General features: G+C 41.7%; 1 protein-coding gene across 1 annotated transcript in view; it reads left to right on the top strand.

Annotated features, from left to right (window-relative positions):
* CLCN7 (chloride voltage-gated channel 7) overlaps positions 1-27,169 on the top strand; it is a 1,228,907-nt gene that overhangs the window by 788,685 nt on the left and 413,053 nt on the right. The window contains exon 16 of the mRNA XM_044089120.1: positions 22,252-22,345. Within this exon, the coding sequence (XP_043945055.1) occupies positions 22,252-22,345 (94 nt within the window). The remainder of the gene's footprint in view (positions 1-22,251; positions 22,346-27,169) is intronic.

The following is a 27,169-nucleotide window of genomic DNA, read 5'->3' as shown; positions in this document are numbered from 1 at the left end:
GCAAAGAGATCTCCTTAAGGAGTTGGGAGATACTCTTCAGGGTACAGTAGCTGCAGGGGGCCACTAACAAAGTTGCGGCCCAGCTTGCTATCCTAAATTCTATTGTCAGCTCATCCATGCGTCTGATATCATATGCAGCTGATGGAAAGAGTAGGGCAGCGGTTACAGGAATTGCTCTCAGAAGACATTCCTGGATGCACTCGTGTTCCTTCGCGGAGCCTTTTAAATCATCCTTCGTAAAGACCCCTTTTGATGGCTCATCCCTTTTTGGGCCTAAAGTGAAGGAAACGTTGACCAGGTGTGAACAGGAGGGAAAGACGCTGTCTGCTGTCAGAGTCTGTTTTTCCACCCCAACCCGGTCTTATCCCAGAGGCCAAAGGGGAGGAAAAATGTGGTTCTGGAAAACCCAAGGAGTCTTTCAGGAAACATGTGGTGAACCCCCCTCTAGGGGCAGAGGGGGGGGTAATAGTGGAAGACACCGCCCTTGCAGCAGAGGGGGGTCCACAACATCAGGGTGACAGAGATCACTTATCTGGTCAATCCTACCAGCACTCCTGAAAGGAGGCCCGACTGTCCTGCTCTGGAGGCAGTTGGGGGTCACTCCTCTTTGTATCCAGACGCCTGGCAAGAAGTAACAAAAGACAGCTGGGTACAAAGTAGCATTTCCAGAGGGTACTTCATACCATTCGCCACCCCCCCCCCCAGTCCATAATGAGAATCCTGGACTTTCCACCCAGTGACGGGGAACAAGCAACCACAGAGGTCCACACATTGCTAGAAAAAGAGTCATCCAGCCAGTCACAACAGATCAAACAGGATCTGGAACTTACTCAAGGTTCTTTTTGGTTCCAAAGAAAACAGGGGACTGGAGACCCATTTTGGACCTCAGCAGACTCTACCAATATGTGAAGAAAGAGAAGTCCCGGATGGTCACGCTCCAGTCTATACTTCCCTTCTTTGGGAAAGACAATTGGATGTGCTCAATAGATCTCAAGGATGCGTACTACCACATAAAAATGGCCAGGCCATCCAGAGATCACCTACCTTTCCAACTGGGAGCCAATCATTATCAGTTTCAAGCCCTGCCTTTTGGTCTCACTACAGCCCCCAGAATGTTCACCAAATGCATGGCAGTAGTCATGGCTCACCTGAGGCGTTTAGGATTCCAGGTGTTTCCGTACCTAGAAGATTGGCTCCTTACCACCTTCACCAGGCATCAACTAATTCAGGCATCCAACTCCTAGACTTGCTGGTACTGTTCTGTCCTACTGCCCGGACGCCTCTACTAAAGGAACCCCCCCCACCACCACAGTACACTGCGAGGCTCCCAGGTACTTGGTATCGACGGTGCGAATGCACAAACCTTAAACTTCCCATCTACTATAAAAGGACTCTAGGGAACCCCCCCCACCACCACCACCACAGTACACTGCGAGGCTCCCAGGTACTTGGTATCGACGGTGCGAATGCACAAACCTTAAACTTCCCATCTACTATAAAAGGACTCTAGGGAACCCCCCCCCCACCACAGTACACCGCGAGGCTCCCAGGTACTTGGTATCGACGGTGCGAATGCACAAACCTTAAACTTCCCATCTACTATAAAAGGACTCTAGGGTAAAGGAAATACCCCTATTTTTAGTGTACCTACCAGGTTAGCGTCTTGCAGGCAGGAAAACAAACAGTACCTTCCAAATCTACTGGCAACCAAACACCAGGCTGCCAAAACTACAGGTCTTTGCATCCTAGAAGGTGCTATTCTTCACCTGACCTTCATACTCCCGGCAGGTTTTCCTGACGTCAGGGAGTTTTCAAATACCCCGCCAGTCTCCGCCATCTTAACTCCTAGACTTGCTGGTACTGTTCTGTCCTCCTGCCCGGACACCTCTACTAAAGGTACATACAACTGAACGAACTGTCTTTTTTACTTTTAATACCATTTTTGCTGTTTTGTATTTGAGTCGCCTCGCAGCCTCGCTAAAAGAGCAACTGACTATCCAAGGCTCTAACTGGGATGGCGTTGTTACTAGCGCTATAAGTTTTAACTAGTACTATTATCAGAAATCTGTGTTATGCTCTGCACTGTATTGTTCTTGTAGGTTTGGCGTTGTTATAGGTGCTTTAAGTTTAAAACTACCACTATCATCATAAAGCTGTGTTTTACTCTGCACTGTTTTCTTCTTGTAGTACTTAACATTTACAGATTGAGCGACAGACATAGTCATAACTAATTAGAATGGGAACATATTCAAATGGCCACTAGCATACTAGCATAGACTACTGAGTGTGGCATAGGAGACTATTACTAGTGTTTATGATTAGATTATTCTTGTGTAGAGTGTATGTATAGCAATCGCAAGTTTAAACACGCCAATAGGTTGCACGTGTAGCTGTTGATACTGGCGTTCCTTGCTTAATCCAAAGTTACCTGATGTAATTGTTTTCTTTCAAGTGTTTTACCTGGACCAAGATGCTAACACAAATGCATTTTGCCTATGTAACTACTGTTTTTACAAGCCTAAAGTGTAGTTTCATGTAGAAGGGTACTGCATACTTACATCTATACCTCTCCCTTACTTATCTACCTCTATCTAACTCTAAATACAATAGCCTGCTACATTCACTGTCGTTACTTTTAATCTAGCTAATGCATACAACGTGTTATTTAAATGTGGTATTTCTCCTTTCTCTCATTCTAGGAACCCCCCCCACCACAGTACACCGCGAGGCTCCCAGGTACTTGGTATCGACGGTGCGAATGCACAAACCTTAAACTTCCCATCTACTATAAAAGGACTCTAGGGTAAAGGAAATACCCCTATTTTTAGTGTACCTACCAGGTTAGCGTCTTGCAGGCAGGAAAACAAACAGTACCTTCCAAATCTACTGGCAACCAAACACCAGGCTGCCAAAACTACAGGTCTTTGCATCCTAGAAGGTGCTATTCTTCACCTGACCTTCATACTTACAACTGGCTGCCTCTAAGGCCCTGCAAACTCCCGGCAGGTGTATTCCCCGCTCCGCTTCGCTCGGGCTCGCTCCGCGCCCCACCCTGTCCCCATATCCCACCCGCCCCCACTACCCCTAAATTTATAGTTATATCTAGCCCATCCCACCCTTTCCCCCTATCATGCTTGTCCTCCAATTTATAACTCCTCCTCCCTCACTCCTAGCCAACTCCCAAAAATTCAGTACCCCCCCCTTTTCATCCCATCCCACAAGCTACCTCTTTCTTATTATCATGGTCAAAACTATGTATTCCTTCATCTCTTCACTAACTTTACTTCTTCCTATCTTGTACCTTCTATCAAGATATGAACACCAAACACTCTTAGGAATTCCCTTTCCCAAGGCTCACACTACCACACATACACACTTTCCCCCTAACACAATAGTACCCTCTCTCCACCCTGCAAAAACACTAGGTCTCTATAAAACTCATCTAACCCTTCACTACCCTAGCTCAACCAAAAATAAATCTCACCTCAAATTACTATGCAAACTCCATAGATTCCTAGAGCACCTAAAACAATGCATTACCCAACACGGTGACATTCACCCGAATCCAGGCCCTACCACCAATCATGATTCTGTCACCTCAATATTACCCCAAGCTCCTACTAACTCCCTCCTCATCTTTCACCTTAACCTGAGAAGCATAAACAATAAAGTACATAGCTTACATGCTATGATAGCCACACATTCCCCAGATATCTTGTGCCTATCAGAAACATGGCTCAAACCTGCCACAAAGGATGAAGAAATTCTCCCACCTGGCTATAATATTTTAAGGATGGATCGAATAACCAAAAGGGGCGGAGGAATAGCTGTAATGTTTAAGAACAGATTTAACATCATTAGGAACCCACTGCATCCCCCCCAGGTCTCTAACACAGAACTTATTGCACTAAAGATTTGCATTAACACCCAAAAATGCATCAATCTTGTTGTAATCTATATTCCACCAGGGAAGAACTTTGAAAACCTAGAGCAAACTCTAAGTTGGTTAGCCACCAACTAACCTCAAGAAACTATAGTACTGGGGGATTTCAATATTGACTGGTCCCACTGCTCCACCAAGCCAAATCCCCACCCAATCAATCTATATGGCTTCTCCCAAAATATTACATCTCCAACTAGAATTGGTAATATTCAGCAAAAAGAGAGTACGATTGACTGGATTCTCACCAATAAAGATCCGAACAACTATACCACTGGTACCCTCCCTAATAACCTTAGTGACCACCTTGTCACTTACATTTTAAAACACAAACTTTCTTGTACCAACCCGCCCTTATACAAACTTGTTAGAAATAGAAAAAAGTTTAACCCAGAACTATTCCTTGCGGAACTAAAATCCTGCAATTGGTCTATCCTAAATACTCTACCCCTAGCCGAGAGCGTGTCATACTTCAATGACACATTCTTAAACATTCTCCACTCACATGCCCCAAATCGGCAAATTAGAACCAAAGACCGCATAGCTCCCTGGTTAACAAGAGAAACCAAAACAAAAATTAAACTCCGCGACCAGGCTTGGCACAAATGGAGAGCTACCAAAACTCCTCTAGACCGTATTTTATTTCAACAACTAAGAAACTCTACGAAATCGGACATAACTCGAGGCAAAAAACAGTATTACTGTCACCTCCAGGACAAACACCAGACTAACCCAAAAAAGTTCTGGGCTGGTTTTAATAACCTCCTCCATCCTGGTAAATCAACTACCCCAACCCCTGAGAATCTCACTGGTCAAGAACCAGAAGTGGTAGCCAACACCTTTAACACTTTCTTTACTGAGACCATCCAGTCCCTAGCCAATCATCTACCTACCTCTTCCCCCTCCTTAACTCTTCCTGATGACACACCTCCTCTCTCCTTTAACTTACAACCAGTTTCTACCTCCTATATTCGTACCCTATTAAAAAAAACTGAAACCGTCCACCCTAGCGGCCGATCGCCTCCCAGCAGAATACCTACAAATATCGCCTGATGTCATTGCCTATCCTATATCTATCCTGATTAATAGATCTATAACTGAGGCTACCATCCCCCCTATTTGGAAAATTTCATACATCATTCCACTTCATAAGAAATATCTAACTATAGACCCATTGCAATATTGTCTCCAATAGCTAAAATAATGGAACTGTGTGTTCACAAACAACTCCTACACTACCTCACCCTCAATAATCTCCTGTCCATAACCCAGCATGGCTTCCGCCCCCACCATAGTACAACCACTGCCCTCCTCTCCTTTGTCGACTCAGTCAATAGTAACCGTAACAAAAAACTAACATCCTCTGCTCTCTTTCTCGACCTATCGAAAGCTTTTGATATGGTTAACCACCAGCTTATTACTACACACCCTACAAATCCTCCATCTTGACAACTCAGCCCTAAGCTGGTTTAAGGATTACCTCACTGGCAGGAAACAAGCAGTCCAATGGCAAAATAGTCTATCTCACCTGCTCTCAAACAACATTGGTGTTCCACAGGGCTCCATACTTGGTCCCCTTCTATTCTCTGTTTTCATAAACGATCTCTACACAGTCATCCCCAGAGCCACCTGCATTCAATATGCAGATGACTCAACCCTGATCTGTTCTGATCGGTCTCTTCAGAATCTCCAAGCAGCCACCCAACAATGTTTCACTAAGGTTGAAAAATGGTTCTCCGACCGGAAACTCATACTCAACCCAACTAAAACCAAGTTACTTCTATTTTTCCCCACATCCACCAATCCACTACCCCAAGAACCCCCCCCCCCTGACAATCCAAGGACCTTCTTTGTGGAATCCTTTAATGGCACCATCATTGAGCCCGTCCCATGTACCAAACTATTAGGTGTCACTATTGACCACAAGCTTAAATTCGACATGCACATTGCCCAAACCATTGTCAGTTAACAAGAAACTTGGCTCTATGTACAGAATCAAGAATTTTCTTACTCCTCATGCTAAATTAACCATTGCTCGAACCCATCTCCTTTCCACCTTACTATATGCCTCACCGATACTATCATTCCTCAACAAACGTGAGCTTAATAACCTCTCTACCACCTACCATCATATTGCCAGATTTGTAACAGGCACACCCTATCGTACCCACCATTGCCTCAACCTCAAGAAACTAGGCTGGCTGGAACTGCCCAATCTTCTTAAACTAAACCAACTCACCGAAGCATTCAAAATAATTAATCAACCAGAGAAAACCCCCTCGCTGAGCAAAATCCTGACCCCCTACACCAACTTAAGTAGCCTTCGATCCTCAAACAGTATTCTGATACTAACCATCAAATCTAATAACATGGGCGGCGATGCTCTTTATGCTAACTCCATTGGAAAGCTATGGAATTCCCTTCCCAACAACCTCAGGCTCATGACCTCACTCAATCTATTCAAAACTAATCTCAGAGAATTACTTAAGTCTCAATGGTTATGCCCATGTTCCAACCCTGACTAATCCCAATAGGTCTATCAGTACCTAATCTCTCTTCTGCCTCTCAAGCTTTATCTAGTACTTTTCTACCTCCACATGTATCTATGTCATATGATCATCTTAAAAAATCCCTACCAAACTATCAGCTTGGATATTTAGATGTTGTTAATCGTGTTATTATTATATTAATGTAGTTTATTGTATCTAATTGTTTGGTGATACTACTGTTAAATGTGGGAGCTTTTCTCCCCAGGCCTCTACTGAAAAAGGACATGTATCCAGCTAGACTAGCCCGGTCAACAAATGTAAAATAAATAAATAAATAAAAATAAAATAATTCAAGCACGGGAGTACACTCTGTCACTCTGCAATCATTTAGACATTACAGTCAACTCAGAAAAGTCTGCCTTGTCGCCCTCGTAGCATATTGTTTTTATCAGGGCAGAACTAGACACTTTAACCACCACTCTAAGACTACCAATCAAAAGAATCTTCCTTCTTCATCAGCATGTCAGCACATTGGTATCAAAAGACAGAGCACCAGCTCCAGAAGTTCTGAAATTATTGGATTTGATGGCTGCAACAATCCTAGCCATACCATTAGTCATAATGCATATGCGGATTCTTCAATGGCTGTTGTTCACACAGTGGTCTTACCAGGAACTTCCAATGGATCACACAATTTTGATTACGAGCTCTTGCAAGAAAGATCTCCAGTGGTGGTTGACATATCTTTATGTCGTTATAGGATGCCCCTTTGTTCTACCCCCTCCAGTAGCCACTATGACCACAGATGCTTCCCTGATAGGGTGGGGGGGGGGGCATTTTCAGGGAAAGACTGCCCAGGGCACATGGACAGATAGTCATATTTGGATATCAATGTTCTGGAGATGAGAGCAGTACTTTTGGCATTGCAGTACTTCCAGGGCTCTCTTCCCCTAGGAACGATAGCAATTCAGACAGACAGTATGTCAGTAGTCTGGTACTTGAACAAGCAGGGGGGAACCAAGTCTTACCCCCTTTGCTTAGAAGCCCTCAGAGTTTGGCAGTGGGTTGTTTCCTCCCAACGCTTTCTGTTGGCAATGCACATTCCAGGGAGATCCAACGTGATAGCATTCAAACTGAGCAGGGCAATCTTGTTGCTGCACGAGTGGTCCCTCAAGAAAGAGATTGCAGACAGGATTTTGTGCAAATGGGGCCAGCCTTGCTGCGACCTTTTTGCCAGCCACATCAACACGAAATGCAGAAGCTACTTTGGTTGCTGCACAAGTGGTCCCTCAAGAAAGAGATTGCAGACAGGATTTTCTGCAAATGGGGCCAGCCTTGCTGCGACCTTTTTGCCAGCCACATCAACACGAAATGCAGAAGCTACTTTGCCCTGATTCCTCCTCCGGGAGAAGCCCAGAGAGATGCACTCATATACGATTGGCCCCCGGGTCTCCTCTATGCATTTCCACCAATCCAATTGATACCGAGAGTTCTACAGAAAGCAAAATCCCTGGGAAGGACCATCATTTTTATAGCTTCTCATTGGCCTCGGCAGATTTGGTTCCCATTCCTTCAACATCATCTCTTGGAGGATCCCTGGATTCTGGACCTAGTTGCAGACCTTCTGACACATCCGTTGGGGGACCTTTATCCCTCTCTGCAGTCACCGAAGCTGATAGCTTGGCTGCTCCAGTTCCCCTCATAGCCAGGCTTCATAACTTCTCCAATGAGACAAAACAGATCCTTTTGTCTTCTCATAAGTCGTCCACTAGAAGATTGTATCTTAGTAAGTGGAAGAGATTTTCCATATGGGCTTCTAAGCAGAACACTGATCCTTACGAAGCCCCCTTGACATCCATACTAGAATTCTTGACTGTGATTTTTAATAAGGAGCGGCAGCTGCAACAGTTCGGGTTCAGTTGGCTGCTGTATCTAACTTTCATCTTGGGACTGGCAGGCTAAATATCATGTCCCACAAGTTATCCAAGGCCTTTCTCAAGGGAACATTTTATATGACACCTCCAGTGAAAACTCCCTATTCTCCCTGGAATCTAAATTTTATGCTGTCTCATATAATCCTTCCCTCGTTTGAACCAGCATAATCTTGTAACCTCAAATATTTATCGTGGAAAACCATATTTCTGGTAGCTATTACTTCTGCCCGCAGAGTGTCAGAGCTTCAAGCTTTATGTATCAGCCCTCCTTATTTGATTTTTCATGCTGACAGAGTATCTCTTAGGACAAATCCCTCCTTTTTGCCCAAAGTTTGTTCAGAAACTAATATCAACTAATATCAACCAAGTCATTGAGTTACCAGTTTTCTTCCCTAATCATTCCAATAAGTTGGAGTATATATTGCACAAACTTGATGTTCACAGCTCAGATTTTATTTGGATCGAACAAAAGATATCAGGAAATCAGACCAGCTCTTTGTTTCATTCTCTGAAGCCCGAAAAGGTAGACCAGTGGCTAAAACAACTCTGTCTAAATGGTTATCTGATTGTATCACCTTTGTCTACTCGGCTGCTAATATGCCTTTGCAACACAAGATTAAAGCTCACTCAACTAGAGCAGTTTCTACATTGTCTGCGTTCCAAGCCAAATTGCCCCTTGATAACATTTGTGCAGCAGCCACTTGGTCTAAACCTCGTACCTTTATCACGCATTACAAAGTTGATAAGGCCTCCAGGGACAGGGCCTCTTTTGGGTCTACGGTGCTGAAGAATGTGCTTCCGTGAGCCACCCGAGATTGATGGTGCTAGGGATGCTACCCATCAGTAAAGAATGAATGGCGAGCTTTAACAACTTGACATTAAGAAGTTATGTACTCACCATAACGTTCCATGCGAGTTGTTCATCTCGCCTTCATTCACGTTCCTCGCTCTTTCCCCCTTCTGGCTGATAGTTGACCTAGATGTTGGTCTCATCCTGGTTGTTCAATTCTTAGGATAGTTCATTTATATGTTTATAGTACACACAGCAAACAAGATCTGAGGTAATTCACAGTGCATCATGGGATAGGGGCTTGGCCTCGAGCTACTGGAAGACCTCAAGCTTTGCATACGGCCGTACCGGAGCCGATGGATCGGCTCCAAACCCATCAGTAAAGAATGAAGGCGAGTTGAACAACTCACATGGAACGTTATGGTGAGTACATAACTTCTTCTTCTCTTTGGTCTCATTCTCCTTATAATTTCCAGTTCAGTATTTTTGTTTACCAGTAAGATAATTGGGAGCTGTGGTGCAGTTGCCTTTCTTTGTACATAATTAATGGCAGCAGGGACATGGCTGTGCCTCAGTAAGTCTGGTGGCATCGCAGGATAAGCTGAATTGATTCCGCCAGGCCAGGAAATGTGCTGAAAGAAAGCTGCTCTGCAAAAATCAAGTGGTAAGGAAACCAGTAGGGTACCAAAGAGATCATGTCTCCATTTTTATTGTTTTACATTTGGACATTGATAATGGGGACTGCAACAACAGGTAAATATTGTCAGACCCATCTGGTTTGCCGATTGATATCCCTCTATACAGCAGAATTCACTGAGCAATCTTTGACTTCAGCTGACCTTGTTTTGTTTCTTTGGATTTTCCTGTGTCTGTCATATGCACTGATGTATCTCCCCACCATCTATCCAGGGTATCTGTTTGATGCATTGAAACCTGTTTCTGAAGAAATACTTCTATAATATTGTGGCCATTTCCCTGTTACTAAAATGCTATGCTTTCCTGTCACCAGCTATTCTTTTTCTGAACGATGCTGCCTTTCTGTACCTAAGTCATGTTTGTCACATATCTGAGGCTTATTTACTTGTCACCCATCTAGCCTGAACTCTGGAGGATATAAGCTAAGGATAGATTGAAGACTGAACTTGGATGTTCTTTAGAATGGGTTTAAAAAATCAGAGCATGGAAGCAGCACACACTGAGCAGCGAGGACAAAACGGAACTAGTTCTGTGTGTATTTCTTCTGTAGCATACTTGTTTTTTTGTTTTGATGACTTTTGATGTGCTGTCTGAGATTCTTTACTTACTTTTCAGCTGCTACTTAGTTTGAGCCTTTTTCAGACGGACGTTGCATAGTCTTCCCATACAGAGATGCAGTTTCTAAACTAGACCCAGAGTACTTAATTACACCTAAAGTGGCAATTCTTCCACCATGTCATCTCTCTTCTAATTGACTCTTGCCCATCATGGAATCTTTCATAGGCTTCCCTTCCTGGATATGTTATGTTAAACATTTTCACTCTGCATCTGGAACACCACAGTGTTCCGTTACAGAATGTAATGTCCAATAGTTTTTTATTTATCAGTCTTCCTGCTATATCATAATTGTAGCATCCTCAAGAAAACGCAGTCCTTACTAGCTGTTTTGCAGTACCAGTGACAGAAAAGGTAGGACTCTGTTCCTGTTACATTCCACTGGCAGGTCCTTAGAGAGATGGGGTAAAAGTATACACCTCTTACTCTCTCAGCTAGAGCTTTGCTTTGAACTGTCAGTTGATCCAATACCAAGAGTTTTGTTTATGCTTGTTAACTTAAGAACTGTCCTGTGATGTGATGATTAGATAAAATATGTTTTAGAAATGGAAGAAATGGTGAACAAGTATTAGTAACCATTCTTTAAAATAAAAAAAATGTGCTATGTGATCGACTGAGGATCTCAGCCATGACTGGCACAGTTATAAGAAGGCATGCATGAGAAGTTGAAATGCTGGAAAGAACGAAATTTGCTGGATCAAAAACTAAAGATACTATCATGTGATAAAGGTCATTTGGTTGAGGCACAGACACAACCACTGCCACTACAACACAGACAAACACAGTGACTTGGCTCTGACAATCGCCAGGAACCAATAGCAAGGGCAGGAAAGGAAGTTAGTAGTTAGCCAAAAAAAAAAAAGTATATCACAAGAGACAAGAGACAAGTGGAAACTATAGACTGAAGCTCTAAAACAGATAGCTCAATTAACAAAGATGAGAGCTGTGGAAAGGGTGCCACAAGAATTTTATTCCAGACTCTTCCTAGTACCAAGAAAGAAGAAAAGTTGACCTATTCCCTCATTACTTCCGCTTTAAACACATTCATCATTCCAAAATTCAAAATGTGGTCCTACAGCAACTTCTTCCCATGCTGGAAATGCTGTTGGCTGGTAACCTAGATCTCCTCTAGGATCTCAAGGAGGCCATGCTGCACGCCCCCATATCTGCAGAAATTGCAGAAGATAGGATCAGAATTCTCAGCATTGTCAATTTAAAAAAGTCAAGACTGATACCATCCCAAAAGAACATTCTCTTGTGCAGCACAACATTCAAGCAAGCCAAACCCATCACAACGGATGCCTCAGACCTAGGTTGGGGGGGCCATGCTGGACAAATGCATTCAAGGATTATGGACTCCAGATCAGCGCACCTGCACATAAATCAAAAAAGAAATGCTGGCAGTAAAAAACCAGCAAATTTCAGGACCATTCCTCTTTGTCATTTGAGTTCTGAAAGAGGAAAAGATGAGTCAAAGATGATATTGCCCACATCCTGGAGTATTTGGCAGAGCTTCTCCATACAGGCCTGTCTATTTTCTCCATCAAGTCTAAACCAGGCAATCCACCTACCTACCTTCTTTCCAATCCACTACTTGGACCTCCGTGCATACATTTGCCACATTATATAACTTACCTCTATACTCTAGATCCCGCAGGCTTTGCCACTGCTGTTTTTGTTTTCCTAACTACCTACACTTCTTATAATTCCTTTTCCTCCTCCTAGTATGGCTGTATATGATTATTTAGGAGGACTGCAGATGCATTGAAGGGACAGTTAGTACAGTTTTGTACCTACCATAAATGTAGATGTCGATGTAGATGGCATCTGCAGTCAATACATGCTTATTTTTGTGTTTGCCTTCTCTTTTTTGGAAACATTGGCATTTTTATCAATTTGAAAAGCTTCCAGAGGGCAACTGGCATCTGGGGAAACACTGAGGAAATGTTATCTTCTTTTCTGTTTTGTATTCGAGAGTCTGGCATTGCTGTTATTGCTTTGAGTGACATGAAACTTCTGTACCTTAAATAGTTTTTGGTTCCTTACTGGTCTGCATTTGGCTTGCTTGAGATTGCTAATACTTCCAAGGGTATGATTTTAACCGTGCACTTTTCCTTATCAGATGCCATGCCTTTGGAATCCGCTGCTGTCCTTGACTGTCCACCCTTAGTTTGCTATAGAGTGCACCTGAATTAGTATCTTTCCAACTGCGCTATTCTAGTTTTGATGTCTAATTGTCTTTTATTCTTGTAATAACTTACAATGAATGCTGTTCTCATTTTCATACACGTTTTGATTTGGATTTGTAATTTGTTGTACTTTTCTTAGTCTTAAATAAGCATAAAAATAAAAAAATGGGATTCTTTTGACTGAGCCAAATTTCCTCTTGCCTTCAAAAAGTACAATTTCTCAACAATTTTAAACTTTGTTTTTAAATGCGCTGTCCTAAGGCTGGAAAATGTCCAGTGAATGATTTTTGTTGTGTTGAGAGTGCTGTAAGCTATAAAAAATGAAGGTGAGCATGTTTTGCAATCAGAAAGCATTCTTCTCTGTGTTTCTTATTTTTTCCTGAGTCATTTTGACCAGGTGTGCATTTGTAAGAAGACCCATTTTTAGTATTAACTGTCAGTCAAAATCTGTAAGGCCTGATCACGTAAATGTGCGGAATGATTTATAATAAAAGCATATGCTGTCATTCTTTACATTAAAGAAAGCTTCCCTCAAAAGGGAGAAAAAAAAGTGGTTTACATACAAGAGATTTACAGACTTGTATAAGAATATTTTGAGGTTCATTTTTTTTCTTTCTGTAAGACTAGTCATTGTTCAAAGGCATTAATTACATTTCTTGCACACTTGTGTTGATGTAAACCAGGCTGAGTCTATATTGCCTAAGGGGGACCCTATCAGTTCAGCGAACAGCATTTTCGGTGCAATTACATCGAACATGCTGTTTGTCCAGCTGTTCATAATGAGATCATGGTAAAGTGAAGATTGGGAAATTTGCCCTTTCCTACTGTAGTGCAATCTCGGAGTTGGCATATATAATTAGCAAGGGGTGTGGGGGGCATAGTCCCCCACATGCGGAGAATTAGATGAACAGTGTTTCCGATGAAATGCCATTCGTTGAATTGACCATTCAATGACGTGATATAGACCCTTGTCCAAGACATTGTACTGCAGGCACATTCATGGTCTAATTTTTAAGCAGTTGGTTCTTCATTTGTACCACTCTTGCAATGAGGTAGTTTGAGCACTTCTGTATGAAATTCCAATGAAAACACAACATACATGCCACTCATTTTATATTCCAAATTATGACCAAAATCAAGTGTAGACTGCAAACTCCTACCTCAATGAGTATTAGTTGGAGTGACCTCTAACTGCCAATGTGTTCTGACTCTTGTGAAATCCTGTCTTGCATGTTTGCATGGGGAAACCCACAGTGTGCATGTGTCCAGTTGCTTTGACTAAAATACTCTAAAACTAACTGTTCCGAGGAATATGTTTGTAAACCTTTAGCTTTTTTTTAATCTTTGTAATCTGTGTAACAGAGTTCTGTTTTGTTAGCTGCTGTTCATTATACAAAATTTTCTAATGTAGTTGTAAAATATTGAGTATATCAGTTGTAATTCTACATTATTCTCTTAAACAGCTGTTATAATTTCAAATTGTGATTGCTGTGTAACTGCATAGCTTTTCTTCCTGTAACACTACTTTAATGGATTATGCCCAGTTGGAATTTTCCTATTACTAAACTTAAGTAAACATGTAGATTCATTTGGGTGACTGCTTTCTTTTTTCCCTCATCTCAGCCTTTGTGAGTGGCTTAGTGTTTTCTCTGCAGTTCTGTAATTCTTCCAAGTAATCAATACAGTCATTAAATTATTTAGATTATTTTCAGTTACAGTATAAAACTCCCATGTTACATGGGAATGCATTTAAATGAAGATTTTTGACTCATTAGTTCTCTAAGAGGGGCTGCTATCGCTTTCTTCCGCAGCACAGATGTGATTTGCAAGTGAAGGACAAGACGGAAGCTGAGTTTGTTCTTTCCTGACCGTATGAAGCTTACTTGAAAAATTAGAGCTTTATTAATTTTTAAATTTCACTTATTTTTGACTGAAAAATTACTGTTCCTTCTCCTACTGTTCATATTTCAGAATTAATTATTGAAAATACTAGAACCTTGTCTCATGATGATTTTACTGCCTTAAGCATTTTGGAGAAAACCAGCCCTCCACCAGCATCTTCTGCCTGTGCCAAAATCACATTCTGGGTGGATGTGCGTAATGCAAATAATTCAGCGTTGTGACATATTCTTCGCAGTCATTAGAAAATGCATTGAGACCAGTTGACGTTTCCTAAAGCCACAGGAGGAGACCTTTTTTTCCTTTGTTTTCAGTAGTGAATAATTAAGAAAATGGACATCTTCAGGTCAGCTTTCATCCTGTGAATTCCACGAAGAGCACTTCAGAATTAGCTGCATATCTCCCTTCCCATGGAGACCTCTTTCTCATGTATTGGTGTGCTGACACTCTTGGCCGAACTCTAATTATTGATGCATTCCCCAGGATACATTAAAAAAGTGGGTATCGTTGCTTCCTGGGAAAATAATTCCAGCAGTATAGCAGCAGAATTCTGTGATGCTTTTTTCCTTGGGGACCCTATGTTTGTAAATAATTCCAGCAGTATAGCAGCAGAATTCTGTGATGCTTTTTTCCTTGGGGACCCTACTTTTCAGGAGCGGCTCGTGCTATAGGACTGCGGGACAGTTTACCTTTAAAACCTCGAATCACACTTGTGCGAGTGGTCATATCCTCGCATCGTAAAAACGAAACTGGAAAAAGCGACAGTTTCTAATGTTTGAAAAGCAGCAAATCGAACAGCCGATTCGCTGTTTTTCGAACATGAATGTCGACAACAAAAGTATATGCCGTGTAATGCAGGGGGGCAAGCCTGCCTGCACCTCCCCCACACCCCCCCTTCTTTATTATTCTAACTCCGAGATCGCACTACAGCGGGGAATGGAACCATTTTCAACTCCCCACTATAGTGTGCTCTGCCCCTAAATGTCGAATGTGCAATGAACGACTCTCACTGTGCATTCGCTCATTGCACATTCAAACCATCTTCCGTTCGAAGTTTTCAGAACTTGAAAACTGTCTTTCGAACATTTGACGGTCGCCCATGTGCAATACGCACATGTAAAGGTAAACTCTGCGGGACTGCAGCCCTCCCACCTGTGCATGAAATAAAGTCCCCAGTCCCTCAGAACATATAAAAACCGTAGAACATATAAAAAAATAAAGTCTCGGACTGCACGCATGCGTGCTTAATTCCTGGCTGCTGTGTTAGGCAGACCAGAACACCAAGCACACATGCTCAGGCATTCCTGAGCTCCAGACTGCTCAGTTAGGCAGTCCGGATAGGGAAGGGAGTAAACTCCTCCCTTCCAACCCAGAGATCTGTGCGGTGACGACCGCCCAAACCAGATGGTCACCAGACTGCATCGCCCGCAGTCTGGACCAATAGCAGGAGGCTCCAGCCTCCTCACATCTCGCAGGAGACCGAGACCAGTATGCACAGGCTAGGATTATCATGCCAGCATGGAGGACTGAGATCGGGGAGCTGCAGGATGGATTTGTTGCCAGTACAGGATCACGCCAGCATGGAAGACCGAGTACAGGTAGGGTGTGTGTGTGTGTGTGTGTGTGTGTATGCGTGTGTATGTGTGTGTGTGTGTGTGTGTGTGTGTGTGTGTGTGTGTGTGTGTGTGAGATGCCCCAGTTGCTCTACCCACCATGAGAATAAGGCTTGAACCCTGTACCTTGGGCCCAAGTGACAAGAGCCTGAATTCCCTACCCACCACCATTTCTAAAACATTTGCAGATTTTTGCCTCATATTTGTTCTGTTCCTCATAAAATCTGTGGTTTCTGTATTTTTGTTACTTAAAACACACAGTAGTGCAGTAGTAGCAGTGTTGCCTGACAGCTATGGGTTGTCTGGTTTGATTCTTGGCTGGGGTGCTTTCTGTGTGGAGTCTGAATGTCCTCCCTGTGTTTGTGTGGGTTTGCTCTGGTGTCCTCAGTGGATATTTGTCCCTATTTTTTGGACTGTATTCCCCAATTATTGGCTTTGTCCAGGTTTTTTGTGCCAAGGTTGAGAGCTATGGTGATAACTGAACTCACTGAATATGTTTGGGGGCTGTATTCCCCCATTATTGGCTTTGTTCAGGTGTTTTGTGCTAAGATGTTGACAGCTATGGTGAGAACTGAATTCACTAAATGGTATCCATTTAAGTTTCAGTCTTCCTTTCTTTCATAAAAATAGATGATTTGGCATAGTGGTATGTTGCTCTGGCTGTTTAGCACAGGGACCTGGGTTTAGTACGTGGCAGTGAAATGTATGGTGGTAACACAGCATTTTATTCTAGCAACTTTCCAACATTATACAAGCAATGTTTAAAATGTGTCCCTAGTTTTTGGGCTTTTGTCCCCCCCCCAATAAATTTTGGCTTTGTCCAGATTTCTTGTGCTGCAAAGTTCAGAGATACAGCTGAGTGTTGAGTAGATTTTACAAGGAGCTGAGAGCTGCAGCGGAACAAAAGTTTAGTGCTGCTTATGCTAAGTCTGCTTACATTGTAAATAGCACAACAGGTAGTGTACTTGCTTTTGATGCAGAAGGCTATGGGTTCTACTCCCACAGTAGGTAGATCCATTGCTGATACTGTACTCTGTTTTAAACAGGATGGATGCTGCAGTCCTCTTTGGCGAAGATAGCTAGTAACTATGAACCTGTTATCAGTTTGCCATCCATTCCCTATTGCGATATTACTAGCATTATAATTTTTTTAATGCAACATAAGCAGTTTATTCCTCAAGGGCAACAGACACTTTATTTGTAGATGAAACAATGACATATAAAGTTGTTTGCTAGCAGTAACCTCTTCATTAGTTAACAGATTTCTTTAATGTGGAATTATTTAGATGGCTTTTACTTCTTCAGAGAGCGTGCATATTTACTGATACTGGTGGACTGGTTGAAGTTTGAGTAGACTTTTATGATGGAAATGTTCTGAACTGGTCAGTTGAACTGTACTGTATTGTACAAGGAATATCATTTAATACAGTAAGGAAGGTGTATCAAAGAGCATGTCTATGTTTCGTGTTCAAGGGGCCTATGATTTGAAAACATCCCAAAATTAATCTTTATCTGCCACTGGCAAAATGTATTTTCTTTGAATGTGGGTTTCAATGCTGTTTCAATGAATGTGAGTTTCAAGGGCAGAGAAGTTTTAATGCTAAGTCTATTTTCATTGTGAGACTGCATTGCTTTGTTTAGCAGATATCTATTAGGGTTTATGCTGTAAAATCTAAAATAAAACTTTCAAATGAAATCCATATCATCGCAGAAGTAAAGCAGTATGCACATTACAGTGTTTATGGAAAATGGGGTGAAATAACCAAGGAATGGAACATTGGAATGGCTGCAGGGGGGACGCTCCATTCAACCATGATTTTGTGAGGGGGGGCAGCAAGCTCAGACAGCCCCGGCTGAACTATACCTCTCAACTGTCCAGACTTGTGCAGAATGAATAGAATTTTGCTTCTTATTTTTGGTTTGTTCCTCATAAAATTTGTGGTTTTCTGCCAAATCATTTAGGAATGAAGTCACTAAGTAATGACAGACATTGAGTTTCAGACGTCATAACCTTCAGAAAAATGCATGCTAAAGTAAGACCTGTTATTCTATCAACTGTCTTTTTAGTACTGTTTGTATGTTCCCCCAATATATTTGGCCATATCCAGATTTCCTGCATTAAGAGGTTGAGAGGTACATGTAAATAAATCGCTTTGGACTGCGCAGTGGTGCAGCGGTAGAGTTGTCGCCTCACAGCAAGAGGTTCTCTGGTTCAATTCTCGGCTGGGGTTCCTTCTGTGCGGAGTCTGCATGTCCTCCCTGCGTTCGTGTGGGTTTCCTCCGGGTGCTCCAGTTTCCTCCCACATTACAAAGGTATGCATCTGGAGCCTTTCTCCCCGGGCCTCCGCTGAAAACTGGCTTCATTCCAAGTCGGACTTTCCCGGTTAGCAAATGTAAAATAAAAAATAAAATAAAATTTATAGAATTAGGAATATCCAAACCTCTCAACTGTCTCCAATTTTGGCTGAAAATGTTACTCTCCCCTTAATAATCCCTCTGCAAAATAGCAATTTTGGAAGAAATCGTGGAGGGTTTACAATTATAAATAACTGTAATGATCAGAGTTATAGATTACTTTTATTTCAGAAATGCATTTAGATGCTCTTATTTTGTCAGCTGCTCAAGTTAACAGTACTAATTTTAAAAAGGTATCCCTTCTTTGACAGGTTCTCAGCTGTATTGTGTGGCAATTTTATATTTTTGCATAACATATTTGGTCTGTTTTTCATAAAATTGTGGTTTTCTGGCAAATTAGTAGCAAATCATTAAAGATTGAAGTTAGAAAATAATGGCAGACATTTGGGTTTCAGATTTCATACCCTTCAGAAAATTCATACTAATGCAAGATCTACTACTGTTCTATTATCTTTCTAAGTTTATAAGAGCAATATTTAAAAAAATGTCTTTATTTTTGGGCCTGTGTCCCACTTCTATGTATGGCTTTGTCCAGATTTCTTGCTCTGATGTTGAGAGGTATGAGTGTCAGAGCCATCACTGTCAGCCAGAGACATTTCAAACTGTGACCTACTTGTTGCACTCCACTCCCCATTGTAGTGGCTCTGGATGTGTCCAAGCAAGGCAAGGAGCAATTATGCAGTGTAAGTGTGCAGACTATTCCCCCATCCAAGGTAGACCACAAGTGGCTTTTCATCTGTCCTTGATTTTGCAGACTGTTCTGGTTTTCTGTCATATTTTTATACTGTTGATTTATGCTTCTTATTCAGAAAATGCATGCTGTCGCAGTGCCCTGTTGCTCTGTATTAAAGTGGCAATGCTTTAATGACCATCAGGTAAGTTTGTTGGAGATTGTAAGAAGCAAGTAAGCTTTAATAAGCATACTGTTAAAGAATTATCAACATTGAAAGCCTTTTCATTGTTGCCATGCAGAGAATATTTACATAACTAGGTAACGAATAAGCCTTGGGTATTGAAATACATATGACAGTATTTGTAATAAAGGACAGGATTACAGTGTTTTCAGAAGCTCATTACATTTGGTGGAGACTTGTAGTTATCTTTGCAGGCTTTACCCGTAAACTAAACAGAATGCCAATCTTTCATGTGTGGTCCATAACCTGTGCAGTAATCCTTTAAGCAGTTTATCTTGAGCTTGTTTCTTGTTCGCTGTTCATTTTTTACTTTGATCATGTGTTCTCCATGAAACAAGTAGGTAGTTGTCAGACAGCAAGTCTTTTTTGGATAAGAAACATTTTTACAAGTGGGGGTATCACAGAGATTGCTACTTTCAGCATGTTACTTGGTAATTTTATAAAGCTGAATATAAATTATAATTAGAACTGCAGAGCAAGGAGAAGTGGTTTGAGTTGAGTGCTGCTTGTTTTTTTTATACTTGATTTTGACTGACATTCTAGTGATGTATTTAAAAAGTAATTTATTTTTTTCATGCCTCACAACCTTTGTGTTTCCATCTAGATATTAAGTAAGTTGTCATGTAGCCAATGCATTGAAATATTTTTTTCTTCTACACTTCATTTTGTCTTGATTGGACTCTCATAATGACAGTTTGGCACCCAGGGCAGCATATTTAATTAAAGTTCCAGTTGTTGTGGTTTTGAGCATAGCTCCACCCCTTTCTAGTTGGTCACACCTCATCCCATTGGCCCCACCCATTCATCTGTCTCTTGCAGCCCCCCTTTAATTTGAAGTCACCAGCCACCACTGCTACTTTTGTAAATAATTCCAGTATAGCAGCAGAATTCTGTGATGCTTTTTTCCTTAGGGACCCTACTTTTGTTCCTCATTTGATGATGGTGGTCTGTGGCTGTGGTTTGTAGTTGGTGCTGAATGTCTTATCCCAGTCACTAATGATACATCTGCTGGTTGGCCCTGTGGTCTCAATGGCATGCTTGGACATTGCTTTGCTGACCCTGCCCTTCTGAATCTTTCTGTGCTCAGGTCAGGAACCACTGAAATTTCCAGGGCATGCACTTGTGTGCTTCTCCTCTGCCTAATGATGTGACATAAAATGTTCAGTGTCATATTTCATGCCAGACCGATCTAAATAGTTTTTGGACTAAGTAAACAGTGCACTGGATCATAAAGCGGCACTGGGTAAGGCATACTGCAGGCTTTTAATAAAATATTTGACATAGTTTCACACAAAAGGTCAATGAGCAAGTTAAACAAACTTAGAGAGAGTGCTAGTATATAAGTAAAAGTGATGAGTTCACTTAGATGAATGGATACTTCTAATTGGGGTATCGTGATAGCCTGCACTAGAGTGGCCATTGTCATTATTCTGACATTTTAGCTTGTCTAGAAAACAAAAAACTAATGGCACGAACTAGGATCTTCTAAAAGATATACATACATTTTAAGATAATCTTGGCATGAACTGAAGAATAGTTTAAAATGTGACATATTAAGTTCATTGGAGAATAATTAATGTGGGGAAACAAAAATTCAGGAACAGAGTATACAGCTGAACATTAACCAGTAAGAGAAGGGAAAAGTGATCTGGGATAGTTTCATAAGGGTAGACAAAAAGATAAATTACTTTCTTTGCACTAGTAATAGGACGCAGTACAGTTAAAACAGATACATTATAAAGATGCAGTAATTCATTATCCATTACATACTTTATCCTACACAGGACTGGGGGGGGGGTGCTTGGGAATAAGGCATGAAGATGATCTTGGGCACCATTCCTTCCAAGGTGCACACTCATACCGACCCTGATTATGTAAGGTGGGTATAGTGGTTGACTAAATATTTACATTGACAGACTCTGGACTAAATTACTTCTTAGTCTGAAATTAACCTTCAATGAGCCTGTAGAAAGAAAAAAAAATTGGCATAGCTCAGTGTTGCAAGATGTTTCCGGGAGATGACGTACACTTTGACCCTCCAATAAGGACCACAGTTCCACCCTGGATTAATGTCCTTATCCTAATGCATCATGTTTTTCTGCCACTGCAACCAGTGGCAAATTGATGAATATTTCTCTTCCTGGAAAAAAAACTTTCCTGACAGTGAGCATTTCAGCCAAAACAACCCCTAATATTAAGGTTTTGTGGTGTGCGTATGTTACCTTATTTTCCATAAATTTTACCTATTGTGTTTTATCATAAGTAAAAGGGTCGGGATGTAGACTTTTTCAGTGAGTGATGCACACAAAGCTCTATCCGCTTTGGCTGAATGTTGGGCAAGTCCTAACACGGAGTGTGCCAGATCTGGTGAAATCCACCTATCTGATCTACTGTTGGCCACCTTTGCAGAAGGTAAGACCAGCAAAGCAGTAAGCAAGCAAAGACTTGCATCTTGAGAGTTCTAGGCTTCAGAGACAAGGAGGTGATGATCTCACTCTGCTAATTGTTTGTCACCACTGCGAGTACGGACTTGTTCAACCAGCTCTAACGTTACGGTAAGTAGATCACTTTAATTTCTTCACTGTTTAATAGTTCTGTGGAGCAGAAGTCATTCTGTGACTAAATGAAAGCATACCCAAACCCTTGTTCTGTCACGAGAATGCCCACATCTTAGAAGGACAGAAGTTATTTTGATATCTAATTCAGTAAGATGGTTCTGTTTCTTCTGCAAATCATTCCTCTGCATTTTTGTTCTAGTTGTTTTGCGGTGATGGTGAATACAACTCGGCAGCCACTGCATTCTTCAACACCCCTGAAAGGAGTGTTCAGAGTTTGTTCCATGATCCTCCAGGTAAGTGCCCCAGCTGTTTAAGGGGGGTCTGGACGTGCCCCAGCTGTGTAAAGAGGGGGTCTGGATCAGCATCTGACAGTAACATTCTGTGCAATATGCCAAGTAAACATTCCGTGCAATTTAAAATTTGTGTGATTCTGATCTGTGCATTTTTTTGGGTACTGACGTAGACATGTAAGTGGAACACTGTTGGTACATGCCATTGTACTTGTTACTGCACTGCATAAATGTCTTACTGTTGTTGGATTAGCATTAGTATATGTGTTATTGTTGCATTAATATTAGTATATGTATACACATTGAGTTCAAAGTAATGCAATTTCATTCAGTTGCACTGTTGTGTGGTCTGAATGACACTAAAGTTCACTTTGACTTTAAGGTTAGATGCAGTTGTCTTAACTATTCTTCAGAACTCTAGCAAATGTTTAAGGAGGAGGTTTGGGTTAGCTTCTGTTTCTGAAGGTTGTACTAACTATCCTTTAGAACTATCGTAAATGGAGACCTAATATGGGGGGGGGGTTGTGGGATGATGCAGGATTTCTAAAATGACTATTCACTGTTGAGTCTCATTGATAGATTCTGAGATGGGATGGAATGAGAAAGAAGTGAAAGTAAAATTAGCAAAATGAAGGTGAAGGTGCCGGAAGTGGGTCTTCCAGCTGCTGTCCTTTTTTTTCTTCCTTTAATTTGATTAGGTTTTACTTGTGAGCCTTCTTGGGTATTGGCACGCAGCAGTTCACTTTTGGAAGGTGATAATAGTTCTGCATTTGTTTTATCAAGAAGCAGGAGTTTAAGGTGACTTTATGTACCACTTTATTAGTCACAGTTTCTTCACTTTACATATTTAAGAGAATAATTTACTGGATGCTTATTCAGTTGTTGCTAGTAAGCAGGGGTGCTGGAACCTGCTGAAGCTGCAGGGACGGAAGGCAAAAGGGGCACTTGGTAAACTAAAAGGTCAGGTTTTTTAGCTGTCTACTACCATAACAGAAACATCTCCATGACACACGATCTGTACTCTGTAAATATGAGTTACATTTGGAATGACTGCACAGACGTTTCATAGAAACGTACAAATGAAGGTAAAGTGACACCTGCATGGTATGTGATCCAGTAGCCATGTGTGCAAAAAGTAGTGAAGAAAGTGCAGCAGTGCTGCAACATACTTACTGTGGTCACGCAGAGAGCAGACATCACAGAAGAGTAGTGGGAGCTGTTAAACACGTCATTCACACTATTAAACATGTCATTCACACTGTTAAACACGTCATTCACACTGTTAAACACGTCATTCACACTGTTAAACATGTCATTCACACTGTTAAACACGTCATTCACACTGTTAAACGCGTCATTCACACTGTTAAACGCGTCATTCACACTGTTAAACGCGTCATTCACACTGTTAAGCACTTCAGTCAGACTTTAAAGTCTAAATGAAGTGTTTGGCAGCTTCCCACGGCTGTTTTGTGGTGACTGTGGATTTGTGTGTGTGTCTAGAGCTTACCAATAGTAAGAGGTACTTAATAAAAGCTTGTTAAGAATCTTTCCTTTGTCAAAGCATGTTTTTTTCCCCCAAATTCAGAGCATAACCACAGTGATCCACACACTATGAGTGAGTATCTTTCAGAGGTAAGATATAAAATGCCATCTAGATCCTGGCAGCATCCACAACTCAGGCTGTAGATAAAGAGTTTGACACAGGCTTTTTGAGGGCTGATGCCCTGGGCTCACCTGTTCTACAACTGCCCTGCTCAGAGGTGTGCACAGGTCACTATAACTTATGTTAGTGGTCAGTCAGGGCTGGGAGCAGTGAGATTATTCATTCTTAAATTCTCCTTGCAGTCAAACCTCAGAGGTATTCATAGAAGGTCACTATAAATTTTGTGGGACTGAGGAAAAGTGTGGTCATTATTTCTCAAATTTTCCGTACAATTAAAGCTCAGAAGGTCACCGTGGCTGTTGTGGGGGTATGAAAACTCACAGTGGTTTTTGTGGGACTATGACAGTTTGGAAATTGTTTCTTTAACTTTTTACACGGTCATTCCTCATAGGTATGCACACAGCATCACTGTAGCTTGTGTAGGGACAGTGTACTGTATAGGAGAAATGGGCTGGAATACATGACTGTGTAACATTTTCTCTTTTCTTGTATATACAAGTGGCTAACTTTGGGAGGTTGGAGTAAGTTGGCATATTGTGACTATACATCTGTGATCAACAAATTAAAATATGTTACTATACACTGGTTGTGAGATGGATACACAGATGGTAACGGTCTTCTAGAGGTAGGGATTAAAGAGCCAAGCTGTATGATGTCTGACAGCAGCAGCTTAAAATACATGACTGAGGCCATTCAGTTTCATCCCGATCTAACAGAGGGATACACAGAAGGTGGCTGTCATTTGTTTGTTTTTACAAGGAGATAGACACTATTGTAACATGTAATTAATGTAGCTTTGCAAGTGTTATCTTCTCAGTTTATTTATTTTATTTAACATTTGTTTACCTGGAAAGTGTGACTTGGAATGAGCCAATCTTCAGCGGAGGCCCAGGGAGAAACGCTGCAGATGTATGTCTTTGTCAACTCTGATCATTAAGCCTTGGGCAGAACTTGTTTCTTCCTTGAAGGACAAAAATAAGGCTGAATTGCTTTAGTTAGTCATGATTTTTTTTGTCTATGCCATAGTTGTAACAAAAGGCTGGGGGAAAAACTCTAAACTGTAGCTCACAATCTCTAGAATCCCATGGCTTCTGTGGTCCTAGCAGCCATCAGCTTAATTCTGTTATTTCCCCGCAGTTTTTGCACTGCAGTCTTGGGCGTGTAGGGAGCGGTGAAAGGATGCAGTCTTGGTCGTGTAGGGAGCAGTGAAAGGATGCAATCTTGGTCGTGTAGGGCGTGGTGAAAGGATGCAGTCTTGGCCATGTAGGGAGTGGTGAAAGGATGCGGTCTTGGCCGTGTATGGTGCGGTGAAAGGATGCGGTCTTGGCCGTGTAGAGAGCGGTGAAAGGATGCGGTCTTGGCCGTGTAGGGAGTGGTGAAAGGATGCGGTCTTCGCCGTGTAGGGAGCGGTGAAAAGATGCGGTCTTGGCCGTGTAGGGCACGGTGAAAGGATGCGGTCTTGGCCGTGTAGGGAGCGGTGAAAAGATGTGGTCTTGGCCGTGTAGGGCGCGGAGAAAGGATGCGGTCTTGGCCATGTAGGGTGCGGTGAAAGGATGCGGTCTTGGCCATGTAGGGAGCGGTGAAAGGATGCAGTCTTGGCCGTGTAGGGAGCGGTGAAAGGATGCAGTCTTGGCCGTGTAGGGAGCGGTGAAAGGATGCAGTCTTGGCCGTGTAGGGAGCGGTGAAAGGATGCAGGAAGAGAATGAAGAGTAAGAACAAATTTCTTTCTTTAGCCACAGTTTTTTTTCAGGCCATCTTTTTCTCAAAAGGTCTGAAAAAAGCTCTAAAATGAAATGCAGAACATCTGGAACTCATCGGCTTCTGGGGGTGGGGGGCTAAAGCCTCTGGCTTCATTTGTTTATTTTCTTCTTATTTATTATGGTGTAATTGTGGGCGGTTAGGATATACTGAAATAATAGATGTGAAATCTGAAGAATACAACAATGTATGAGAAAACAAGAAAATAGTAATGTAATGGTGTGGCAAGACCAGGATAGGAGGAAAGTAGGGGGCTTACTGGGTGACACTGCACAGCATGGGTCTCATGGAGACCTTTCCAAGAGTTTCATTTCACAAAAAGCCTGTGTCCAAATATTCAGTATTGCCAAGGACTGACCAATTTAAGTACATCACATAGCTTATCAACAGAGTTTGTTACTCTCCGTAAAACATTTCATAACACTGGAAAACATGGATAAGAAAAAAAAAACAATTTAGTCTAAGTGGTTGCTGTACATCAGTGGGAGACTTCACTAAAATTAACTTATCCTGTAGGGTTAATAAGCCCCTTGTTAAGCACAGACATGTTGTTCTCAGCATTTTTCGTCAACATCTTTAAATAAGCCAGTCCCACCTACTTGTTGATCTGATTTCACTCAAACTGAAGTTTAGAGTAAAAAATCATTGCCAGTAGAACTTTTATTGTTAAACAAACAGCATTTACTGACAGGATTTTATCGCTGATTTGATTAAGAATATTGTGTTAACTGCTTTTGGAATTTTTCTCCCCGGGTCTCCACTGAAAATGGGCTCTGCTTGGCCCAGTGGACTTCCCGAGTCATCAAACTGGAAATAACATTCGTAACATTTCAGAGACATGCATCTGGAGCGTTTCTCCCTGGGCCTCCACTGAAAATTGGCTTCGTTCTAAGTCGAACTTTCCCAGTAAACAAATGTTAAAAAAATAAATAAAACATTACTTGTAATGTAAACTTTGTTATTGTTACTGTAACTCTTATTATTGTTTGTGGAGCTTTTCTCCGTGGGTCTCCGCTGAAAATGGGCCAAAAGTCCAGTGGACTAACCTGGTTAACAAAAGACAAATAAAAATTAAATATTTTTTCCCCTAATACACCTAGGTCTTGGTCCCTTCCTGGTGTTTTTATTTGTCACTCTAATTGTTTATTCAATATGGCAGTATGCATGACGTGTTACTGATTTTTCTTGGGGAAATTAAAAAGCATAGGTTTATAGGTAGGTACTAGGCTATTGGCCCAAGGGCCTAAGTAAGCCTAGCCACCAAGGTTTCCTGGCTTATACCACCCAAGAAAGTTATTTTCCTGTGCCCCTGTCGAGCAGAGCCACAGAAGTGATCCCCACGGTCTACAAGCAGACATTATGAATGGTTGGTTTAAACACAAAACAAAAGTGTAACAAGTTTA

This window comes from Protopterus annectens, chromosome 12.part0 (assembly GCF_019279795.1).
Source record: "Protopterus annectens isolate FY-2018-M chromosome 12.part0, PAN1.0, whole genome shotgun sequence".
Lineage (NCBI taxonomy): Eukaryota > Metazoa > Chordata > Ceratodontiformes > Protopteridae > Protopterus > Protopterus annectens.
The sequence above is the reverse complement of the archived record's forward strand: the minus strand, read 5'-3'. Positions and strand labels throughout refer to the sequence as shown.